At 40.6% G+C, this 18,840-nt stretch overlaps 1 protein-coding gene across 1 annotated transcript in view; it reads left to right on the plus strand.

Moving 5' to 3' along the window:
- The window catches only part of POLR3B (RNA polymerase III subunit B), a 68,532-nt gene extending 50,207 nt beyond the window's left edge, over window positions 1-18,325 (plus strand). The window contains exons 24-28 of the mRNA XM_057382675.1: window positions 3,494-3,597; window positions 4,359-4,525; window positions 6,637-6,750; window positions 11,590-11,763; window positions 16,252-18,325. Coding sequence (XP_057238658.1) covers window positions 3,494-3,597; window positions 4,359-4,525; window positions 6,637-6,750; window positions 11,590-11,763; window positions 16,252-16,381 — 689 coding nt within the window. The 3' untranslated portion in view covers window positions 16,382-18,325. The remainder of the gene's footprint in view (window positions 1-3,493; window positions 3,598-4,358; window positions 4,526-6,636; window positions 6,751-11,589; window positions 11,764-16,251) is intronic.
- Window positions 18,326-18,840: the final 515 nt, after the last annotated feature.

The raw sequence follows: 18,840 nt of genomic DNA on the forward strand, positions 1-18,840 counted from the left end.
TCTGTCCCTGCCCCCTCCCCATCCCCTTTTACCCCTCTGTGCCCAGCTGAGGTTTTCCAAGACTGGTTCTGTCCGTGTTTGTCAGCAAACCACACCAAAGGTACCAACTCTGAGTTTCTCCTGATTAGGGGAGAAACTCTTCAAGGACAAAAGTGCCTSTTTCTGCTGTCAGTGCCTTGTGGAGGTGCAGGGGTTTGAGATTTGATGCTGATAGCGTGCGTGGGGCTGGGGCCATCCTGCCCAGTCAGGGGCTGCCATTTATTGGCTGCTATACAATAGCATTGAAAAACACTGCCYATGGCTGCTTTAGACTTGCATGTTAAACTGCTGCGATGTCTGATTTAAGGTTATTCTAATTTTTAAACTGTTACTCTTGCATTAAGCTGCCACGCTTAGTAATCCATTTTTTTTTTTTCTTTTTGATATCATAAAATAATTTCTTTGCATTTTCACTGATCTTCCCTCTAAGGTGACATTAAAAAATTGATACACCAAGGTTTTTTTTCTGGAATTTAATTTGGTTTTCAGTTGAAAATAAATTAGATGTAGAAAGTTGCTAGATGCTTTTCTTGCTCAAGCACAAAACCCTCTTGTAAATCCACATTAAAAACTACATTTTGGGTTTTTTTTTTTGTTTTGTCTGCAGCCTTTTCTGGTGGTTAATAGTTGATTCTGGTCCCAGATGAGACACCAGAATGTATAGGTGAGAGCTATTCAGGCCCACTGCAGTATAGAATTTAGGCTAAAGTTATATTGCTTGGTTTTGGATGCAGCACATAAAAATTGCCAGAGAAAAGGAAATGAATGAAACCAAATTATTTTGTATGTCCTCTATGAATGCTGGAGATCAATTTTCATGTGATGTCTAAATCAGTWACAATTAAGAAATACTAACCTCTAGTAAGAGCCACAGATTTATGGATATTGTRTGGGAGTAGTTGAGCAGCTCAGTTGAGAAATGCAGTTTGTATTTGAACAGGGTTTGGAACTTGAGGCTGTTTTAAATCCAGCCTCGTCTCCTTTACTGTATTTTTAGCCAGTTGCAAGTGATAATTCCACTTAGATGGATTAATTCACACGATCACTTTTTTTTTTTTGCAGCTGCTGGCTTGTGTGGTACTGTTCTGCTGGAAAAAAAAAAAAAAAAAAAAAAAAAGAGTAGCAAATTCAGGAGCTTAAAGTGTAGACCTGCAAGCATTAGTCTCCTAAAGAGCTTCTGAAAGCAAAAGAAAATCAGGTTTACATTTTGTAATGAATTGCAGTTACTTGCTTTTAGAAACAGCATTGTATATAGGAGAAGTATCTTTCAGCTTTTTTAACAGTTGAATGAACTTTCTTAAAACACAGGGTAGGAAGAAGCTTCTCTCTAAATGCACACAGACATGCTATAGATCTGTTACAGGCTCAGTGACTTCTTAAAATACAGAAGCTTAGAACTGAGGCTTTATAGCTTTCCCCTTTTTTCTTTTTTCCCTTTTTYCCCCCCCCCTCTGCAAAACAGAAACTTTATAAATGCCCTAGCGAGCCTCACGTTGCCGGATTCTGTCTAAATATTTTGTTTTTAACTTCTAAGCTCATTATGCCGTCTTTGTGTTAACTTGTATTAAAATCTGTCAGCTATGACTGGTCTCATAACCACAGTCAGCGGACCAGAATAAGTTAATTATTTACTTGTGTCACTAGTGCTCTTCATCTAATGAAATGCACAGCTGTGTTAGATCTGCAGTTGGGTGTGTAGGTCCCATTGTTACACAAGTCAGCCGAGGGTAGAAGCCGCTATGATGGAGAGCCCTCAGTTCTTTCTGCTGTTCTGCCTTTCTGTGCCGATTTCATGGATCTTTTATCATTCACTTTCACACAAAACAAACAACACAGTGCCTGTCTGCTATGGGAACCGGCTTGGCATAGAAAAGGTTTGCAGAGCCTAAAGTAATTTTAAGTTAGCTAAGATTTAATTTTTGGCTTACAGGTGCCGTGAAGTGTAGATGCAGCCTAATGCTTTCTTAGGAGTAAAAATGCAAATGAGGCAGAATGTGTGCACCATAATATACATCTAAGAGAGTTTTTATGTCTTACATTTTAGGACAAAAAAAAAAAAATTGTGCGCGGAAGAGATAGTGGGATGGTTTGAGTTGTTTTTTGGGGTTTTTTTTGATTTTCATCAAATGATTGCTGCTTGGCAGGGAGGGCTAGAAGGATGTTATTGATTTATGACAGTAGAACAATGAAAATTAGTTTCAATAGGTTTAAAAACTAAACAAAACAGCACACACACCCTTGCCCCAGACGGGTTTTTTTTCCCCTGCTCCCTTCCCCCATCCTTCCCATTCTCATTCTATTAACTACTGTCCCAYACACCTATCCCTGTCTTGTTTGGACCGTGGAAGAGGAGCTCCCTCCTGAGCAGACGCCAATATCCCCCTGTGAAGTGGCTGCTTGGGGATGCCTTTTTAGGGATGTCTTTTTAGGGATGTAAGCARTACCCTGAGCCTTCCAGGAGCCCCCTCCATCCAGCACCATTCCCAAAGCGTGCTCTGGCACACTTGCAGCAGCCTGATCTCAAATAGCTTGCAGACTTTTTCAGCTCTAAGGGCTTCTGGAAGAAATTGTCCAGCTGAAACAGTAGCTTTGGTTCAAAGGAGTGTGGGTTTAAGCAGCTGCGTTTTAGCACCTGAATTTGAATGTTAGGTCTCTTGATCGTTTATAGCTGCAGGATGTTGATCTGCAGAATTCACTATAGAAAGTTGTAAGGGTTGGAAGGAAAATTTTGAAATGCTTGATGGACCRTTTTAAATGAGTTTTCATGTTTCTGTTTATCCTTTCTGTAATAGTTTTAGAGTTCGGAGGATTTTCTTTGTTTTATATCCAGTACTGATAGAGACTGAAAAAAGCTTCCAAAACTTTTAAAGGGGGCACTCTGTGTTCATGGACTAACAAAATAAAAGCAGTCTGTGGAGTGGATTGTACTTKGTAATTCAGCAACAGCAGCCTTTGCTCAGCAAACAGATGTTACCTGAAAAAAATCTTTGTTGTTTTTTGATTTATTTTCCCCTGCTTATCTCTTCTCAGTCCCTGTCAAAGTCCGATTTGATACATTTTTATTGACAGTATTTTGCAAAGATACATATGATAAATAAATTTAAAATCAATAAGCAATTTCTATGTCCAAAGACGTAACCTAAGAGGCCAATTTTTTTTTTTTTTTTTTTACTTTCAGGAAATTATAACATCAGCTTTAAAAACTAGGTCTCCCTTAAGATGTTCCAGTCTGACTGGACAGAATTTTCTGGTTGCTTCTGAAAATAAGATCCAAAGCTTTCTTCCCTAATTTGCTAACTCACAAATCCCTGGGAGCATTATGTAAGGGGATGCTAATTTTGCCAGTCCTGTCACAAGGGYTTTCTGCTGGTCATGGTAATGACTCTGGGCAAAAAGTGATCCATGAGCAAGGAGGAAAGCTGTTTGGTGAATTGAAAGGTTTTCTGTGCTGCAGGGGTGTGTGGACTGATCGTTCCTCAGGAGGATATGCCGTTCTGTGACACAGGGATCTGCCCAGATATCATCATGAACCCTCACGGCTTCCCATCACGGATGACGGTGAGACACTGTCCCCCAGGAGGGAGAGAGCAAAATCAGCCACCAGGGACAAAAAAAGCATGATTCCAGTGAGAATATTCTCCAGTCATCATGCCATGCACTTGCAGTGTTTTAAACATCCTGCTGTAAAAGAAGTAGGGTTGCAGGTGTTTGTGCATTGTTCTTATTTTGTTCTGTATCAAGATAACAGGAATGCAACTCAACACTTCATTTGCCCCCTTTCTGTTTAAAAATTTCTTGCTCTTCCTCTTCCTTCCCTGTTGCCTGTGCTGACTAATCTGGCTGGGGCAGTGTGAGGTGAAGGTTGTAGATGACCTTCCATTATGGATCCACACCTGTAAAAGTCCTTAAATTATTCACACCTCTCTGGACCTGAGGGTGTGCAGGGTGACACTAAATACCTCCCTGCCTGGCCTTTAKGTGGGACCTCAGTGCTTCCTTCAGGCAGCCCCTGATCCTTCTTGCTTTGTGAGCATCTTCCCTTCATTCCCCYACTGCCCTGCAGCGAGGCAGCCTCCAACAGCAGAAGGCCAAACTGGATCYTGCTGTTTATCAGAGAACTGGAAGMAGTGGAACTGCCTGAYTTGGGACCTTAAATGTGTCCCCAGGCCCTGTGATGAGTCCAATTTTCCCCCTTCTTACAGAAGTGCCCCCAGTTTTTGGGCTCCTTGCACCCCTCCTGCAGCATGCAGGGTGACTTTTCCTGACTGACTTGTGCCTGTACGAATGAGCAGGCTGCTAACTCTGCTTTGCTTTCCCAGGTAGGGAAGTTAATTGAGCTCCTGGCTGGAAAGGCTGGGGTCCTGGATGGCAGATTTCACTATGGAACAGCTTTTGGTGGCAGTAAAGTGAAGGATGTGTGTGAAGATCTCATTCGCCATGGTTACAACTACCTGGGSAAGGACTATGTGACATCTGGGATCACTGGGTGAGGATCTGCTGCTGGCATTCAGCTGTTTCAGGAGACACATCTGAAAAATCTTCTCATCTCTTGAAGCTTTCTCTTATTTGGAAACTTCTCTGTGAGACTGGGACAAGGGGCTGAAGGTGGTTTTTTTTCTGGTTCTGCATTTTAGAAATTGCTGATGTTACGTGTGGCTGTGATGGGAATGGCCCTTGAGGTACATATGAAAAGTTCCCAAGTTTTACTGCCTGACAAAAAAGCTGAGAGGCTTTCTTGCTGAGTTTTAGTAAGAAATTTCAAGTTTCTGTCAGCAGAAAGTCTTACATATGCTTGGAATCAGATAAGCATTTTCATGTTGATTTTAATGGTACTGTAAATATGGATTTGGGGGCAAGCATCTGTTCCTTGGGCATATTCTGTGTGCGCTCTTTTTTCCTTCTCTCTGTTTTTTTTCTATTTCGATTACACAATGTTTCAGTCTGGCATAATACTCTAATCTGCAAACTTCCTGCTGTGTTGATCAGACCAGCTTCTGAGACACAGAGTTCAAAGAACATAAGATAGTTTAGGAACAGGAAAAGGCCATATGGCTTCACATGCCTGCCCTTCCAAAATGTATCTTAATCCTACTTTCCTGCTATTTTTATTATCCTTCCAGTCCCCTTCTTCTCAAGGAGCAAGTTTAGGTCTCTTTTGCAAGTTTTYTTTTATATACTTTTTATTTTAATTGCCTTTCCTACCAACTTATTCCATATGTTGCTTCTCTTTTTGTTTCGGAGATACAACTTTATTTTCCTTATTCATTCCATATTCCATAAATTGGAATGGTGCTTGAAACACTTCCTGTTGGTAYATGATGGCAGCTTTTTAAAAATCTGATTAATTGTGTTTTCTAGGGAGAATAAAATAATCTAGCTCTAAAAATCCCCTGTCCCCASACTTCAGTTTGTAGTGCCCTTTTTAGAGACTTTGCTGAAGGATGCTGATACTTTTTTCCAAGCAAATTACACAGGCTTAATCTGMTTGTTATGAAATTTGAAGGCAGATTTCATAACAACGCAAAAAAAGTTTGAAAATTTCAAATGTCTAATGAATTTTTATTCTTCATTAGTGAGCTTTTGGAATAAGACTGCATAATGTCAGCAATAACTCTGAAAGGGAAGGGCAATACTGTTGTGTCCTGCTTGTTTTTGCATTGCACATAATTTATAAAGTAAAAAAAAAAATCAAATTAGTGGCTAGGCTGAGTCTGTCTGTGTTATATCTGGTCATCCTTAGTGCTGAAGGTGGTAGCTGGGAAATGCCTGAGTGCTTTGCACTGTTGTTTTCTGATCCTTAGGCGCTTACACTCTCTTTACAGTTGGGGGTGTTTCAAACACAGAAATCTTCAGCCATTACTCCAGCTCGCAGAATGGAGTAACACCCTCTGTATTGCTTACAGATGTTCTCAAGCTGATGAAAGTGCCTAAATGCAGTTCTCAAGAGCCCCTTCCCCAGCCCATCTGAGCCCCCTGTGCCAGCCAGGGCAGCAATCTTTGTTCCTGGGATGCAGCTGCAGTGCTATGTAAGGAGAATCAGTGCATGAGAACATTGTCAGGCTCAGAGTGTGCCACTGCTAAGCTATTCTTGCAAATGCAAATTTCTGAAAGTGCTCCCACAAAAAAGGATGTTTTGAGCATTTGTGCTGCGTGTACTTGTTTACATATATACTTACCTTTGTGAAAGAATGTAAACAGAAATATTCTGAGTCACTCTTTGGGATCTGACCCATTTACAATCCTTCCTGGCTGCTGGTGACACCATTGAAACACTCCTGTGYAGACAGAGGAGGGTCTTGGAGGGTACAACTCAAACAGGTACCTGTCTGTAGAGTGTAGGACCAGAGGTCTTGAGGTTGTTCCTTGCTGGAGTGGATTCAGCAGCCTGTGATGCTGACAATGTGCTGACCCTGTGTTCCAAAGATTTCCCTGGCAGGGGTTTCAGACTGATTGCCCAGAAAACCCAAACACGTTTTTCTAGGACTCAGGATTTCCTAATTGTTTCACATTTCTCCTGTACATGACACCCTTGTTCTCTCTCAAGGTAGATGTGTGCTAACTGTGGATGTTGATTTTGTTTTGTTTTTATTCTTTCAGGGAACCTTTGGAAGCATATATCTATTTTGGTCCTGTGTATTACCAGAAACTGAAGCACATGGTGTTGGATAAAATGCATGCAAGAGCTCGAGGACCCAGAGCAGTGCTCACCAGGTATTCTTACAGGCTAAGCACAGAATTCTTGTCTGCATTCAGAAGGGTGCCCAGAAGTGGGACTGGTGGTTGTAAAACTGTTTCTTCACATTGTGATACTTGACACAAAATGCTCTGAGCTGTTATTACACCACTGCAGACTGAAAACTCTCACAGTGGACTGTGGCAGGAGGTTGCTCTGAAGGTCCAGGTGTGATCTGTGTGGTCCAAAACTTGATTTTGCTTCTCAGAACTTCTGGTAAAAACACCATCTGCTGATTCACAGTGCACACTGTGGGCCCTTCCTGTCACAGTGCTCCTATCATGAGTATTTTAGGAGGTTTGTTTTTTCTTTAACACTTGTACTTCTACAGAATCAGTTATGAGTAGAGGGAAGAAATTTTAAAGTGTGCTCTAATATTTCAGCATACTTTGATAAACTCCTTGGGGAAATTGAAGACTTCTGCTTTTACTGATGATCCTTTTTCTCCCTAAAGCCAAGCTSTATGTCTGCTTGCACTCATGTTCTAAGTTTCTGATATTCCTTGCTCAAAACAAGGGTTTAGTGGCACAGCCTTTGCTTTGGGGATGCTTCTTGGAGTTCATTTAGTTCACCTCTCTCCATCACAGTGGGATTATTTACTAAAGCTTGCCAGAAAGTTAATTTCCACCTCAACTTGACCATTCTAGCAAAGTTTATTCCAAATGTTTCTTGCCCATCTTTCTGGGCTATTGGGTACACCCTTRTACCTCACCTGCTGCATGGTGATACTCTACTTTTTGACCAGTCAAAATTTGTACAGATTCTGACCATAGAAATCTTTTTCTAAGGTGTAAGCACAGTCATGTCTATCCCACCCTTACTCTTCCCTATAACAAGCATGATTCAAATTCCTTAATTCTTAATTTATTTTAGAGAATGGAGGGATGGCTCTCTGCTCTACTTGACACAGAGCTATCTTCCTCTTTGGCTTTTCATTGCATATTTCCTGTGCTTTTTTGCTTTCTACCCTCACACTATCTGTAGGACAAACTGAAGCTGTCTTGTACTTTTCCATGGAAGTAAATAGCAGTTGAATGGGAAAGCAATCATGAGAACATTTTGTAATTCTTAYCTGAACTTTTTCATCAATCCCATTGAGAAAAGCAAGTGTAGCACAACCACAGATRCTTGCTTAGATGAGCATAAATGATATTCCCTAATATGGGCTGTGTGCCCCATTTTCTGTTCTTCAGTGTTAGGCATTATTTTGGTCCTTCAYATGAAGATGAAAACTCTCTGTCATAGTTAACATACATAGGATTTATTGGAGCTCCTGGCTTACCCAAATCCCTTGATCTGCCTTTGTGTTGCCTCCCCATCTTCTCAGCTGTTCAGAGATACTGAATTTAAATGAACCCTAAATACCAAGTCAATGTAATGTTCCTATGTAAAGATAAAGGTGATGGGATTCCCCCCACCCCTCACTTTCTGCAAATTTGTTGTTCAGTAGCATCATACTATATAAGTWGGGCTCCTTATTTGATTTTCAGGAAAGCTAGTGGATGTTCAATTTATGCTGCCTCTTGACTAGTCTTTCAGGAATTTCCTTTTTTCTCCTCAAATAATTAAACATTTGTTATTGCCATTGCCTCTGCTGAGAGAGTCTGCATTGCCAGCTTTCATATTTGCTGTTGTTTTATCATCYATTGCACTTCCTGGAGAGTAGATTGCATCTAACATTCTTTTTTGATTTAAAAAGTAATCCTGTAACAGCTTCCAACGTGGAATTTCACTGACATTGTCTTGAAATGCATTTTATTGTATATCAAATGTACYTTAAGTGACAGAGCAAAGCTGTATTTCCATCTGGAATGAAGCAGAATACTGGAGGTTCTTGATCATCACTGATTGTATCTATTGTTCTGATTAAAACAAGACTTTGCAGAATTGCAGAGCAGCACTCTTTGTGAGCACAGTCAGAACATTGCCCTCTGGACTGGCACTTGAAATGCAGTGCAATCTTTCATTTGAATGGCATGAACAGTTGACAATTAATTTATAACACAGTTCTAAATGTGGTGTTGCCCAGACACCCAGTCCTGCCAGATCTCTTCAATAGATAAGCTGCTTTTAATTTTTCATACAAGAGAGGAATAGAAGCTTTCTGCACGTGTGGTAGTTTTGATGGACCCTGTTAGGGCTGCCACCTGCATGTCCTGTCTGTCACATGTGCCAGCTCCTGTTGTGGGAGCAAAGTGACAAAYGCCACTCAGGGCTCCTCTCTGTGCTCTGATGTTTTTTTTAGGTAACATTCCTCTTCTTGGAGATCAATATTTTAGCAAACAATTCCATTTCAAACTAGCAGGCACAAGGGAGATCTGCTGAGACCATGGGGTAGAMTTATTTCCCCCACTGGCCAGTGAAACAAGGAATCAAACCATTAAGCTGAACACACTGTTCTTGCAGAAAATGCAGAATTAGTGCCARTAAGTTCTTAATGTGCTTAAAAACACTGAAGTTAATAGTTTCATGTTTTTTTTTTCTAAAGGCAGCAATTAAATAGAAAGAAGATCACTAATTTTTTGTTTAAAAAGTCACAGCATTTTATTTAGCCTGTAGGGATTTTAAGAACTTATGTTTTTCCTTAATATTAAAAATCTCTTTTTGATGATATTCCCAAYCTTATTTTCAAGAGTCTGCTTTGTTTTCTGATGTTATATTTAGAATAAAGAAAGAAGTTAGTTGCCCAGGGCAACAGCTGCAGTGTACATGTGTATAGTAGGAAAGGGGAGGCACAAATGCTTTATAACATTTTAARCAACTTCTAGTATGAGGAATTTTAAAACTTATGTGAGCTGGAAGAAGAATCTGATAATCTTAGGAGGCAGAGATAGATTAATTTCAAAGGCTCAATATTGAAATTATTGGTGCTTTAGAAAACTGCATTTTAGGCAGGGAGCATTTTGTTTTGGTTTTTTTTAATGAGATTAAAAGACAATGGGAGTGCAACTTAACACCTAAAGGTTCAAGTTGGGGTGTGKTTTTTTTGTCATTTTTTAATGGAATTTCATCTGCCTTAAAAATCTTCATCCTGTATCTGTTGGAAGACCCATGACATATCTACCCATGGAGTTGAGACCCCATAATTTTTCCAGAGGTTTTACCCTCCTATAATTGGGTTGAGGCTTTATTTGGGATCACATTTCTTAAGCTATTTTTGTCATTTTTTTTTCTGTGGAGCAGTAGCTGATGAAACTTGTGAAAACAGACTTGTGCATTAAGTAACACAGTAGAAGTCAGTTCAGAAAAAGAACTCGGGCACTTCCAGCACCATAAAAAATGCTTGATTCACTGGAGGGCCAAACTGCTTWTAAAATCTGCCTCTTGTGACTTCAGAGGAGAAACTGCATTCACCACAGGGTTAGTCCTTTAATCAGGATGTAAACAACTGCTATCCATTCTCCCAACAGTGGGAAAAACACAAGGTTATATGAATGAAAAGGACAATTTGAATTACAAGCAGATTAGTTTTAAGGTTTCAGTATGGTCGCTGTAAGAGAATCTATTTCCCCTTAAAAACAAATACAATTTACATGTTTAGAAGATATTTTGGTCTTGTAATTAGGCTTATATTTTACACATTAAAAAAGTGTGTAAGATGTTTCAGATGTTGATATTAGAAGTATTAAATGTTGAAAGGTTTTATAAATTATTTTCTCTGAGTTGCAGTAAGTTGGCAAAATGTTACKTTTAATATCTTTAGTAAGCGTAACAAATTTAGTTATTTGAGATAATAAAAACAAAATATACTCTGAAAGTAATGGGCCAGATCTGTCATTGAATATTTTTGGTGGATTACACTGCAACAGGTGTCAGAAACAGCCCATAAACGTGAGGTTTCAGTGAGCAGTGAAGCTTAGTAACATCTTTTAAATTCCTCCTCTTTACTGTCATGYTTCAGGGAATATGCCAAAATGGAAATATTTAATAAAATACACGCAATAGATTAGTGCTTTAGGAATTCAGGCTTGTTTTTGCATCATCATTGGCTCTAATATTTGCAGCCTCAGTGCTGGTACRTGAGGGTGGAACTGTTAGTATGAAACTGCAGTATGACAAACAAGAAGTTATAAGTTTTKACTGTGTCCAAAAAAACCATTGGCATAAGCAGTTTTAATGTTAGATAACATATGGTACCTTATCTTTTTACCTCAAAATCTTTAATGTATACTTGCATTGCTTTATTAAACTTTTTCTCCAGCACCATAAAKACAGGGTGTCTCCCCAGACAGTAAATAAGAGTTTGACTTGTGTAGAGGAACMTGTAGATCACAAAAATTACTCTATTAACCATCATACATGGAAAAAAAAAATATAAATGTTACTTTAAAACAAAAAAAAAAGCATTTCAATCATGAGTTAGCAGTATGTGTACTACTTGTTTTTTGATTTATTTTGGTATTCTCTCACAGATCAAAACCTTCTTTATTTTAGAAATTAGTCTTAGCTGTAGTTCAGCTGAAACATTAGGCTGATGATTGATTCATTAGCTGCTGAATGTCGTTTCATTTTGTTAGCTACAAACGATAATGTCTCATCAAGAAAGGCTGCCAAATCTGTGTCCAGATCATCTTGGATACTTTTGGAAATCTTGTTTTCATTTACTCGTTGTGGGAGGTGAAGAGCTGCAGTTACCCCTTACAGAAATGCATCATATTGCAGGTACAGGAGCGATGCATTTGTGCCATCAGCARCTCTGATGTGCAAAGTTCTCATGTCCATTATCCCCGTGCTCTTCCTGCAGCCAGGCATTCCTAGAGTCACAAAATGTACATTTTGAAACACTGACTGCATTTTCTCAAACATTTCTTTCACAGGCAACCCACGGAAGGTCGATCCCGTGACGGCGGTCTGCGCCTYGGAGAGATGGAACGGGATTGTTTGATAGGTTATGGAGCCAGCATGCTTTTACTGGAGAGACTGATGATTTCAAGTGATGCCTTYGAAGTGGATGTTTGTGGGCAGTGTGGCTTGCTGGGCTACTCTGGCTGGTAAGTTAGCAAGTGGTGCACAGTGACCGTGCCTCTGTGCAGCAGAACTTTGGGTGCAGTGCTTCTCAATTTTCAGGGGCTCCCAGGCACCAATTAACAGYCCCCAAGCAGTGTCAATGTTCAAAAGTGGTGGCTGGAAAATTGGTAATAGGGGATGGTTCTTGACTGTGGTCTGATTGAAGTCAGGACTGAATTGAGTGTGCAGTCAGGGATCTTTCTTTTTTGGGGGCACAGGTATTCTCTTCCACAGCCAGACTGTTCCCTTCAGTCTGCCTGCTGGTCTTCCATCCCACTGCTGACCTTCCATCCCATTGCTGGCCTTCCATCCTACCCTTGCAAAGGATTACCAAACACCCAATCCCGTGTATCATCTATTTTTTGGAAAGGGGAAAACAGCAGTGTCAATGTGCTTGATACCTCTGCCATCAGAAATGAGGTCACAGGCTGGGCTCACACATCTTCCTGCCACAATCCCATCTTAACCCCCGTGTGGCTGAAGAGCAGAGTGGGCACTGAAGAATAGGAGAAGAAAGCAACATGCCCTGCTTTCTTRTTCTCTAGCCATGGAGTTCATAATCCCATACATTTGCCTTTCTTTGGCTGTGTAGTCTTGTAAAACAAGGAGTTTCTCCTCRAAGCATCAGACACATTCACTGATGCCAGGAGCTCGAGGGACAAGCAGCTGTCTGTTTGGAAGTTCATCTGGCTTCTGCTGAAATGCTTTGTCCCTAGAAAACTTCTCTTTAGACTAGCTCATGGTCTTGCTGTCTTTGTCTGAGACCTAATCCAGTGTTCAGTTGGTATTTCTGCAAACAAACTGGTTTTTCATGTAAGGGAAGCATAAAATGGGATGTCAGCGTTGTATGCAGCTCACCACATGTAACACACTGGGATTTGCTTTAACCATCTTTTCTCTTCAATAATTTTGAGATATTAAAGCTTTCTTAGCGTGCTGCAAATACACCACTGTTAYTAAGAGATAGACAAACCTGTTTATAGTCTTGGAGGTGAAATGTTTTGCTTTAAACTGGTTTTGTTTTAGCCAGGCAGAAAACAGACTTCTGAGACCAGTAGGAGTTTGAGATACAGTGTTCCTGCAAGCTTTGTAAAAACAGGTGACCTGAAATCCCATGAGTAAGGGGAGGAAAAATAAACGGTGCAAGTTCAAGTTAGAAGTCACTCTAATATTTATGGCAGGGAAAGATGGAGAGTTGGAAGGAGGAGGAGAAAGATTAATTTCTAAACCTCAAAAGAGCACAGTTGGAAACTTGCCGCCTCGTGGATATCARTATCAATCTATTGGGAGAGGCAGGAAATTGGACTTTATTCACTTCAGTGCCTCAAGAATGATTTTTGCATGATAGAATGAAGTAGGAAAGTAAGGTGTATTCTCAGTTTGTAGATGTGTAAAAGTGACAGCTGCCATTTCTGCCCTTGCTCAGAGCTTTCTGGTGAAGCGTGTGGCTTCTGGCCAGAAACCAGCACCACCTTTGCCTGCTCACAGCAGCAGCAGCTCTGCTCCTGGTGCAGCAGGAGCTCAGACAGAGGTGGAAACATCTGTAACCCAGAGGAGAGATGAAGCCTACCTGGACATSCTGTTGTGATCAGTGGTTCTCAGTTGGGCATGTCCTGCTGGCTCCTGTGTGATCATTCCTTTTGAGAGTTCTGTTTTTCCTGACTGTGTGTTCAGTATATGTAAGGAGTGAGGGTTTTTTCTGACTCGGGTCTCTTAAAACTTCTGCAAGGCAAATAACAGTTGTAGGAAGTGGTGTGAAAGGAAGAACATGCCCTAAGTCAAAGAATCAACCACTTCTAACTGTGTAAAGCATTGCCTTCAAAAAACCTCACATGCAGATAAAGCTCAAATATTTTTTCAATAAGACCTTGACTTTCAGAGCAGTCCTTGAAGATTTTCACAGTCCACAGGAASTGAAAGTACCTTGAAGAAAATTAGGATTTGAACTTTAGGAGTAATATTTCATTTTATTTCAAGGCATTGCTAATACAGCTCATTTTTTGAAGTTCATAGCAAAGTTTAGTAGATACTTAAATAGTTGTTGAAGAAGCTGCTGTCTCAGACAGASCCAGACATTCTTGCAATCTGATTCTTTGAAAAGCTGTCTGATGTGCAAGAGTAATCAATAAGAGAGCTTCTGTTAAATTTTATACTCTGCCTACCAGAAGCTGAAAAGAAGTGGCCCTGTAATGAGCATCACAGTAGAGAGTGAGTCATTAAGAGAAACTTCCAGATGGGCCCTTGCAGTGACTCAGGCATTAGTAAGACATTGCTGCAAGAAGTCTTTTAGAAACATTGTTTGTGGCTAGCCTTAAGGGCACTTGTCTTACCAAAGATGAGCTCTTCCCTTCAGACAAGGACTTGGGTACGTTTTTCTGCGAGACAGAAACATCAGAGCAGCGCTGGGATCTGAGCTGGTATTTCCACAGGAGAGGGGGGCTGTTGTGGCARTGACAGAATTTGTCCCTGTAAAAATGCAGATGGGACTTGCTGTGATTTAATGGGAGTTTTCAACTTTGCTATTGTACAGGTGCTCAGGAGCAGAATTTGATCCTTTTTTGATGATAAGTTGAGGAGCTATTCTGATCTTTATAGTATGTGCATTTTAAAATACACAAGAAAGAAAAATTTTGTTTCTGCACCTTCTGATTTCTGGACCAGCCTTGAATGGCGCAGTTTCCTTTTCCTGAGCAGTTTAATATCAGTTCTAGTACCAAAAATTCTTTCAAGTACTTGTTCCTGTGATGTCAGTTTGACAGAGCTTTGTGTTTGCTGCACCTTTCTGGGTGGTCCCCATGCAGTACAAARCTTTGAGCTTGGGTGCAGTGAGCAGTCCCTGGGAGCTGTAATTAGATCCCAGACATGTGCTCAGAGCACAAAAATTGTGTCTGATCAGGCTCCAGAGCCCCAAAAGGCTGCTCCTCTTGAGAGCAATCACTTGCTTGTCATCATCAGAGAACGGCTTCCATTGAGGTGACAGCCTCCCACTATAAAAACGTACCTGTCCCTATAAATATGGCCATGGGGAGTAGTTAGAAACCTGCTTTGAGGTGTGTTTTAAATGCATGCCAACCTTCCCCCTCTGTAATAGCAGCTACAGGAGAAGCTAGTTCCATCTAGTCACCTAGTTTGTTACTCTCTTACTGCCTAAAGTCAGCTTTAAATAAGGCCAAAGCTTTTACTGGGAATAAATAAAGTTTMATTCCTCATCACAAACTGCAGAAATGTGATTAAGCCTTCTGTATCATTGATTAAAAGCTTTCTTGGTTCAAAGAAAAAGGAAAGCATCCCATGTAAAGCTGAAAGCAACCACAKTTTTCTTAGAAAATAACCAGCTCTTCAATGTACCTGTTTATAAAAGAGAAGTAGCAGACTCTGRAAAAGCAGCTGAAAGATTAATGCCAGCCCTCACAACAAAGAAATTCAGCTTTATTGAACCTGTCCCCACTGACTTCCACATGTTCTAGGTCAAATTGTTSACTGCTAGCAGAAAGAAGTGACTCAGCTTTATTGTAAATATTGACTACTCTGTACCACAGAAGCCTGCAGGAGTTTTGCTAATTGGTCCTTAACTGGATCTTCAGACTGTTGTGACTTTGTGCCAGAAATATGAATTTGAAATAACAGGAATAAAAAATGAGTTTTGTCAGATCGTTTGGAAGTGCTGAGTCACTATGTGTTCCCAAAGGAGTGGCTTTCTCAACTCYCCAAAAACAGAAGATGGAGTATACAGGAGAATGAAGAAATAGGGAGGTTGGAAACTGGTTTTTAAAAGATTTTTATAACTGATTTTTATTTTATTTTTACTTATATTTGAGTCCTAATACTCTAAAGATGGCTGACTAGCCTATATATTCCTTAGTCAAGGTTATATCTATATGAAAAAAGATTCCTTTCCCCCTGAATTTTAAGATCATTAGAGCAAAGAGTTCAAAGAGTATGTATTAAAGCAGTTTTACTGGGTTTCTRTCCTGACTAAAGTTTAAAAATGTAGATGAGAAGTATGCCTTTTCTGGAAAGTGAAATTATTTGAAACGTTATAGGGTGAAACTGCACATAAAGAACCTTCTTTTTATGACATGTATAAGACAGAAAGTGAACCGTTAATCATTTTTTCAGAAACACTTGGCTTTTTACCTCCTTTCTGTCACTTTGCAGTGTTGATTTTGTGGTGACATTTATGTGAGTGCTGAAGAAGCAGAAGTCAGTCCTGTTAGCTCCTGAGCATTGTGACTGCCCTCCAAGAAAAGTGCAGGTTTAACATTAAGCTCCTGTTGACTCCAGTCAGATTAATTAAGGGCTTAAAGCTATGACTTAGGTGCTAAAATGTATCTCAAGCATTTGGTGCTTTCTAGGTCTGAGGCCAGAGTTTAAATGGGTAAATGTTAAAACAACACTGGCTAGTGGCAATTGGGTTTTTTCCAGCAGAAATTATGGACCAACTGTAACTTCCTTTTTGTTTGTTTTCCTAGGTGCCACTACTGTAAATCATCATGTCATGTGTCTTCCCTGCGCATCCCTTACGCCTGTAAACTCTTATTCCAAGAATTGCAGTCCATGAACATCATACCTAGGCTAAAACTAGCCAAGTACAATGAATGAGCAAGATGGAAAAGACCMAAAAAAAAAGTACCTTAAGAAATTGAAATCCAGCATATCTAACTGGGAGGTTTTTTGGTGAATAGGAACAAACWCTAAAACCTGAGTGAAGGAAGGTGCAAGACAGTAGGAAATCTTACTTATCCTCCCAGTTTTTAAACTGACATGGAAGAGTCTGTCAGTAGAATACACCAGGAGCAGTTCTGAAGCCTTGAAAAGTCATGAAGAGCACATGTGGGAATTGTGGAATAAGGCCATGGTCCAGCAAAGAATGTGGGTCACTTCAAACAATCCCATGCTTACGTTTGAAAAGTTCTTTGCTGGACTAGACCTTAAACAGAGCTAAATACACCTTATTCACAGAGGTCAAAAATGATTTCCAAACCAATCCAATAAATGTTTTTAATAATACTGACTGAAAATATTGATAATTGTGTAAGGATGGTGAGGCCTTAAAATGTCTAAACCATTCTCTGTTCCTAAGGTGACTTGTTAAAGCATTAAAATGTTTTAAAGTTGTGTCAGCCTTAGAGAAATGAAACTGCTGTCTCAAGAGYTTGAGATCAGATGTTTTGAGTGATATTTGAACACGCAGGTGCATTTGTGTGTGAGCACTGGTGTGGTTACACAGGTAATCTGCTCTCAGTGGATGCAGTTTCCATGGAGTTCTGGGGAGGAGTAGCAAGTATGTGATGCATCATACATACTCAGTTCCTACTGAAGGTAGTGGATCTGATCACACACTGGCTCAAAGCCCTAAAAAGACAAGCTGCAAACACAAGGAAATGATGTGGAGTCTCACAGGACTCCAGAACTTTTTAAAATTATGGGCATAGACAAAACATTTAAAGAACCAAACAAAACCAAACCTATGAAGAACAACAAATCCTTCGCTGACAGTGAAGCAGGTTTGAATGGTCTGAAAGGATTTAGAAAGGGAACAGCCAGATATTTTCATGAAGTCTAAGGCCTAGAAATAAAGCTGTGGATGAAGGAAGARTCATTTAGTACCCTAAACTAACTTAAGCCTTGATCCAGCAAAGCATGCAGTTAACTTTTTAAGCAAAGGGCATCAACATCTGGGTCAGTGAAGATACAGAACACTGCCTGTGATCTAGAAGTCCTGAGATAGCCTTTGGCTCCTCATATGGTGGAAAATTGTGTGCTGATCCTGCTGATCCTGACGCTGCTCATGCAGTCATGTTGTTGCTGTTSTCTTAGCTCTTAAGGAACACAGATGAGTCTCAGCCTGAGAAGGTTTCTTTTTATTCCTCCACCAAAATGCTTAAACTAGTACTTTTGTGTTTGGGTTTAAAAACCAAGCCTGAAGAAATAGATTCTACTTTTCTTGTCTTCCCCCCACCCCCTTTTTCTTGTGATTGGACTGATGACAATGCAGATATCAAAACAGCAAACTGAAGCACCTCTTGCAGGGTCCAAACAACTCAGGGTTATTTACAAAGGAGTTTTAAGAGTGTGATGTTCTGCTTCACACTGGAGGAAGAGGTTCACTGGAAGCCCAAATAAATGAACAAACCTCCGCTCTGTTGGCTGAGATGGTCCAGCTGCGTCTCGGGAGCACCAGCAGAGGGAGCGAGCCTCCAATACTGGGAGTCACCACGGGAACCTCACTGAGGATAAAAAGCTCCTTGCTCCCCAATCTTCTCGTAAGTGATCTTCTAAGCTGGACGGTCAGAGCTGCAGGACATGAAAGATGAAGCAATGYGTTCAATTCCAGCCGTGGAGACTGAAGCAGTTAGAGCAGAGATGGAGGAAGAGCAAAGGAAAGTGCTCATGAGTGATCTTGTTGAGAGGAGAGGTCTGCGTGCAGCCCTGAGGAGGAACCTCCAGCTGATGAAATGGTTGGGGCTGAATGGTTTAGTGAGGATGTAGGACAYCCTGTGCAATGGTTGAGGTTTGAGAAGGAAGGGGCAGCCTCAGGAATGATGGATCAGAACACAGAAACACGTCTGGCAATGTCAGCTACCCCAGTGATACCTACAGCACTYTGGATTTGCACATCACTGCTGCCTCACCTGAGCCTGTGCCTGCACTGCAGGCTTCTCTCAGTGCAGGTTTGGGTTGAAACTGATACTTTCTATGTTCCATCAAATTGATACCTCCAAGTCATCTCTTGGCAGTGGAATAAGCATTACAAAACCAGCAGCAGAAACAGAATGAATGGCTGTGGATTCCTGGAATATTCCTGGTTGGTCAAAGTGGCAATTCAAGGAAGCAATCTTACTGCAGTGAGGAGAATTTACAGCTCATGGACTGATGAGGTAAACTCCTCTGGTGAGCCTCATCCTTGCAGCCCTTTGAATTATCTTCCCCAACAATGTCCCCTCCCCCCCGTTTTATACTATGAATGCCTTCACAAAGAGTTCTTCTGTCAGCTCAAGGCTGTACTGCTGGAGCTGGGCTTGCCCAAATCACCCCTGCCATCATTGCCTGACTGCTGA

The sequence above is a fragment of the Malurus melanocephalus genome, unplaced genomic scaffold (genome assembly GCF_030028575.1).
Source record: "Malurus melanocephalus ecotype Western Australia unplaced genomic scaffold, MMel_1.1 scaffold_578, whole genome shotgun sequence".
Taxonomy (NCBI): domain Eukaryota; kingdom Metazoa; phylum Chordata; class Aves; order Passeriformes; family Maluridae; genus Malurus; species Malurus melanocephalus.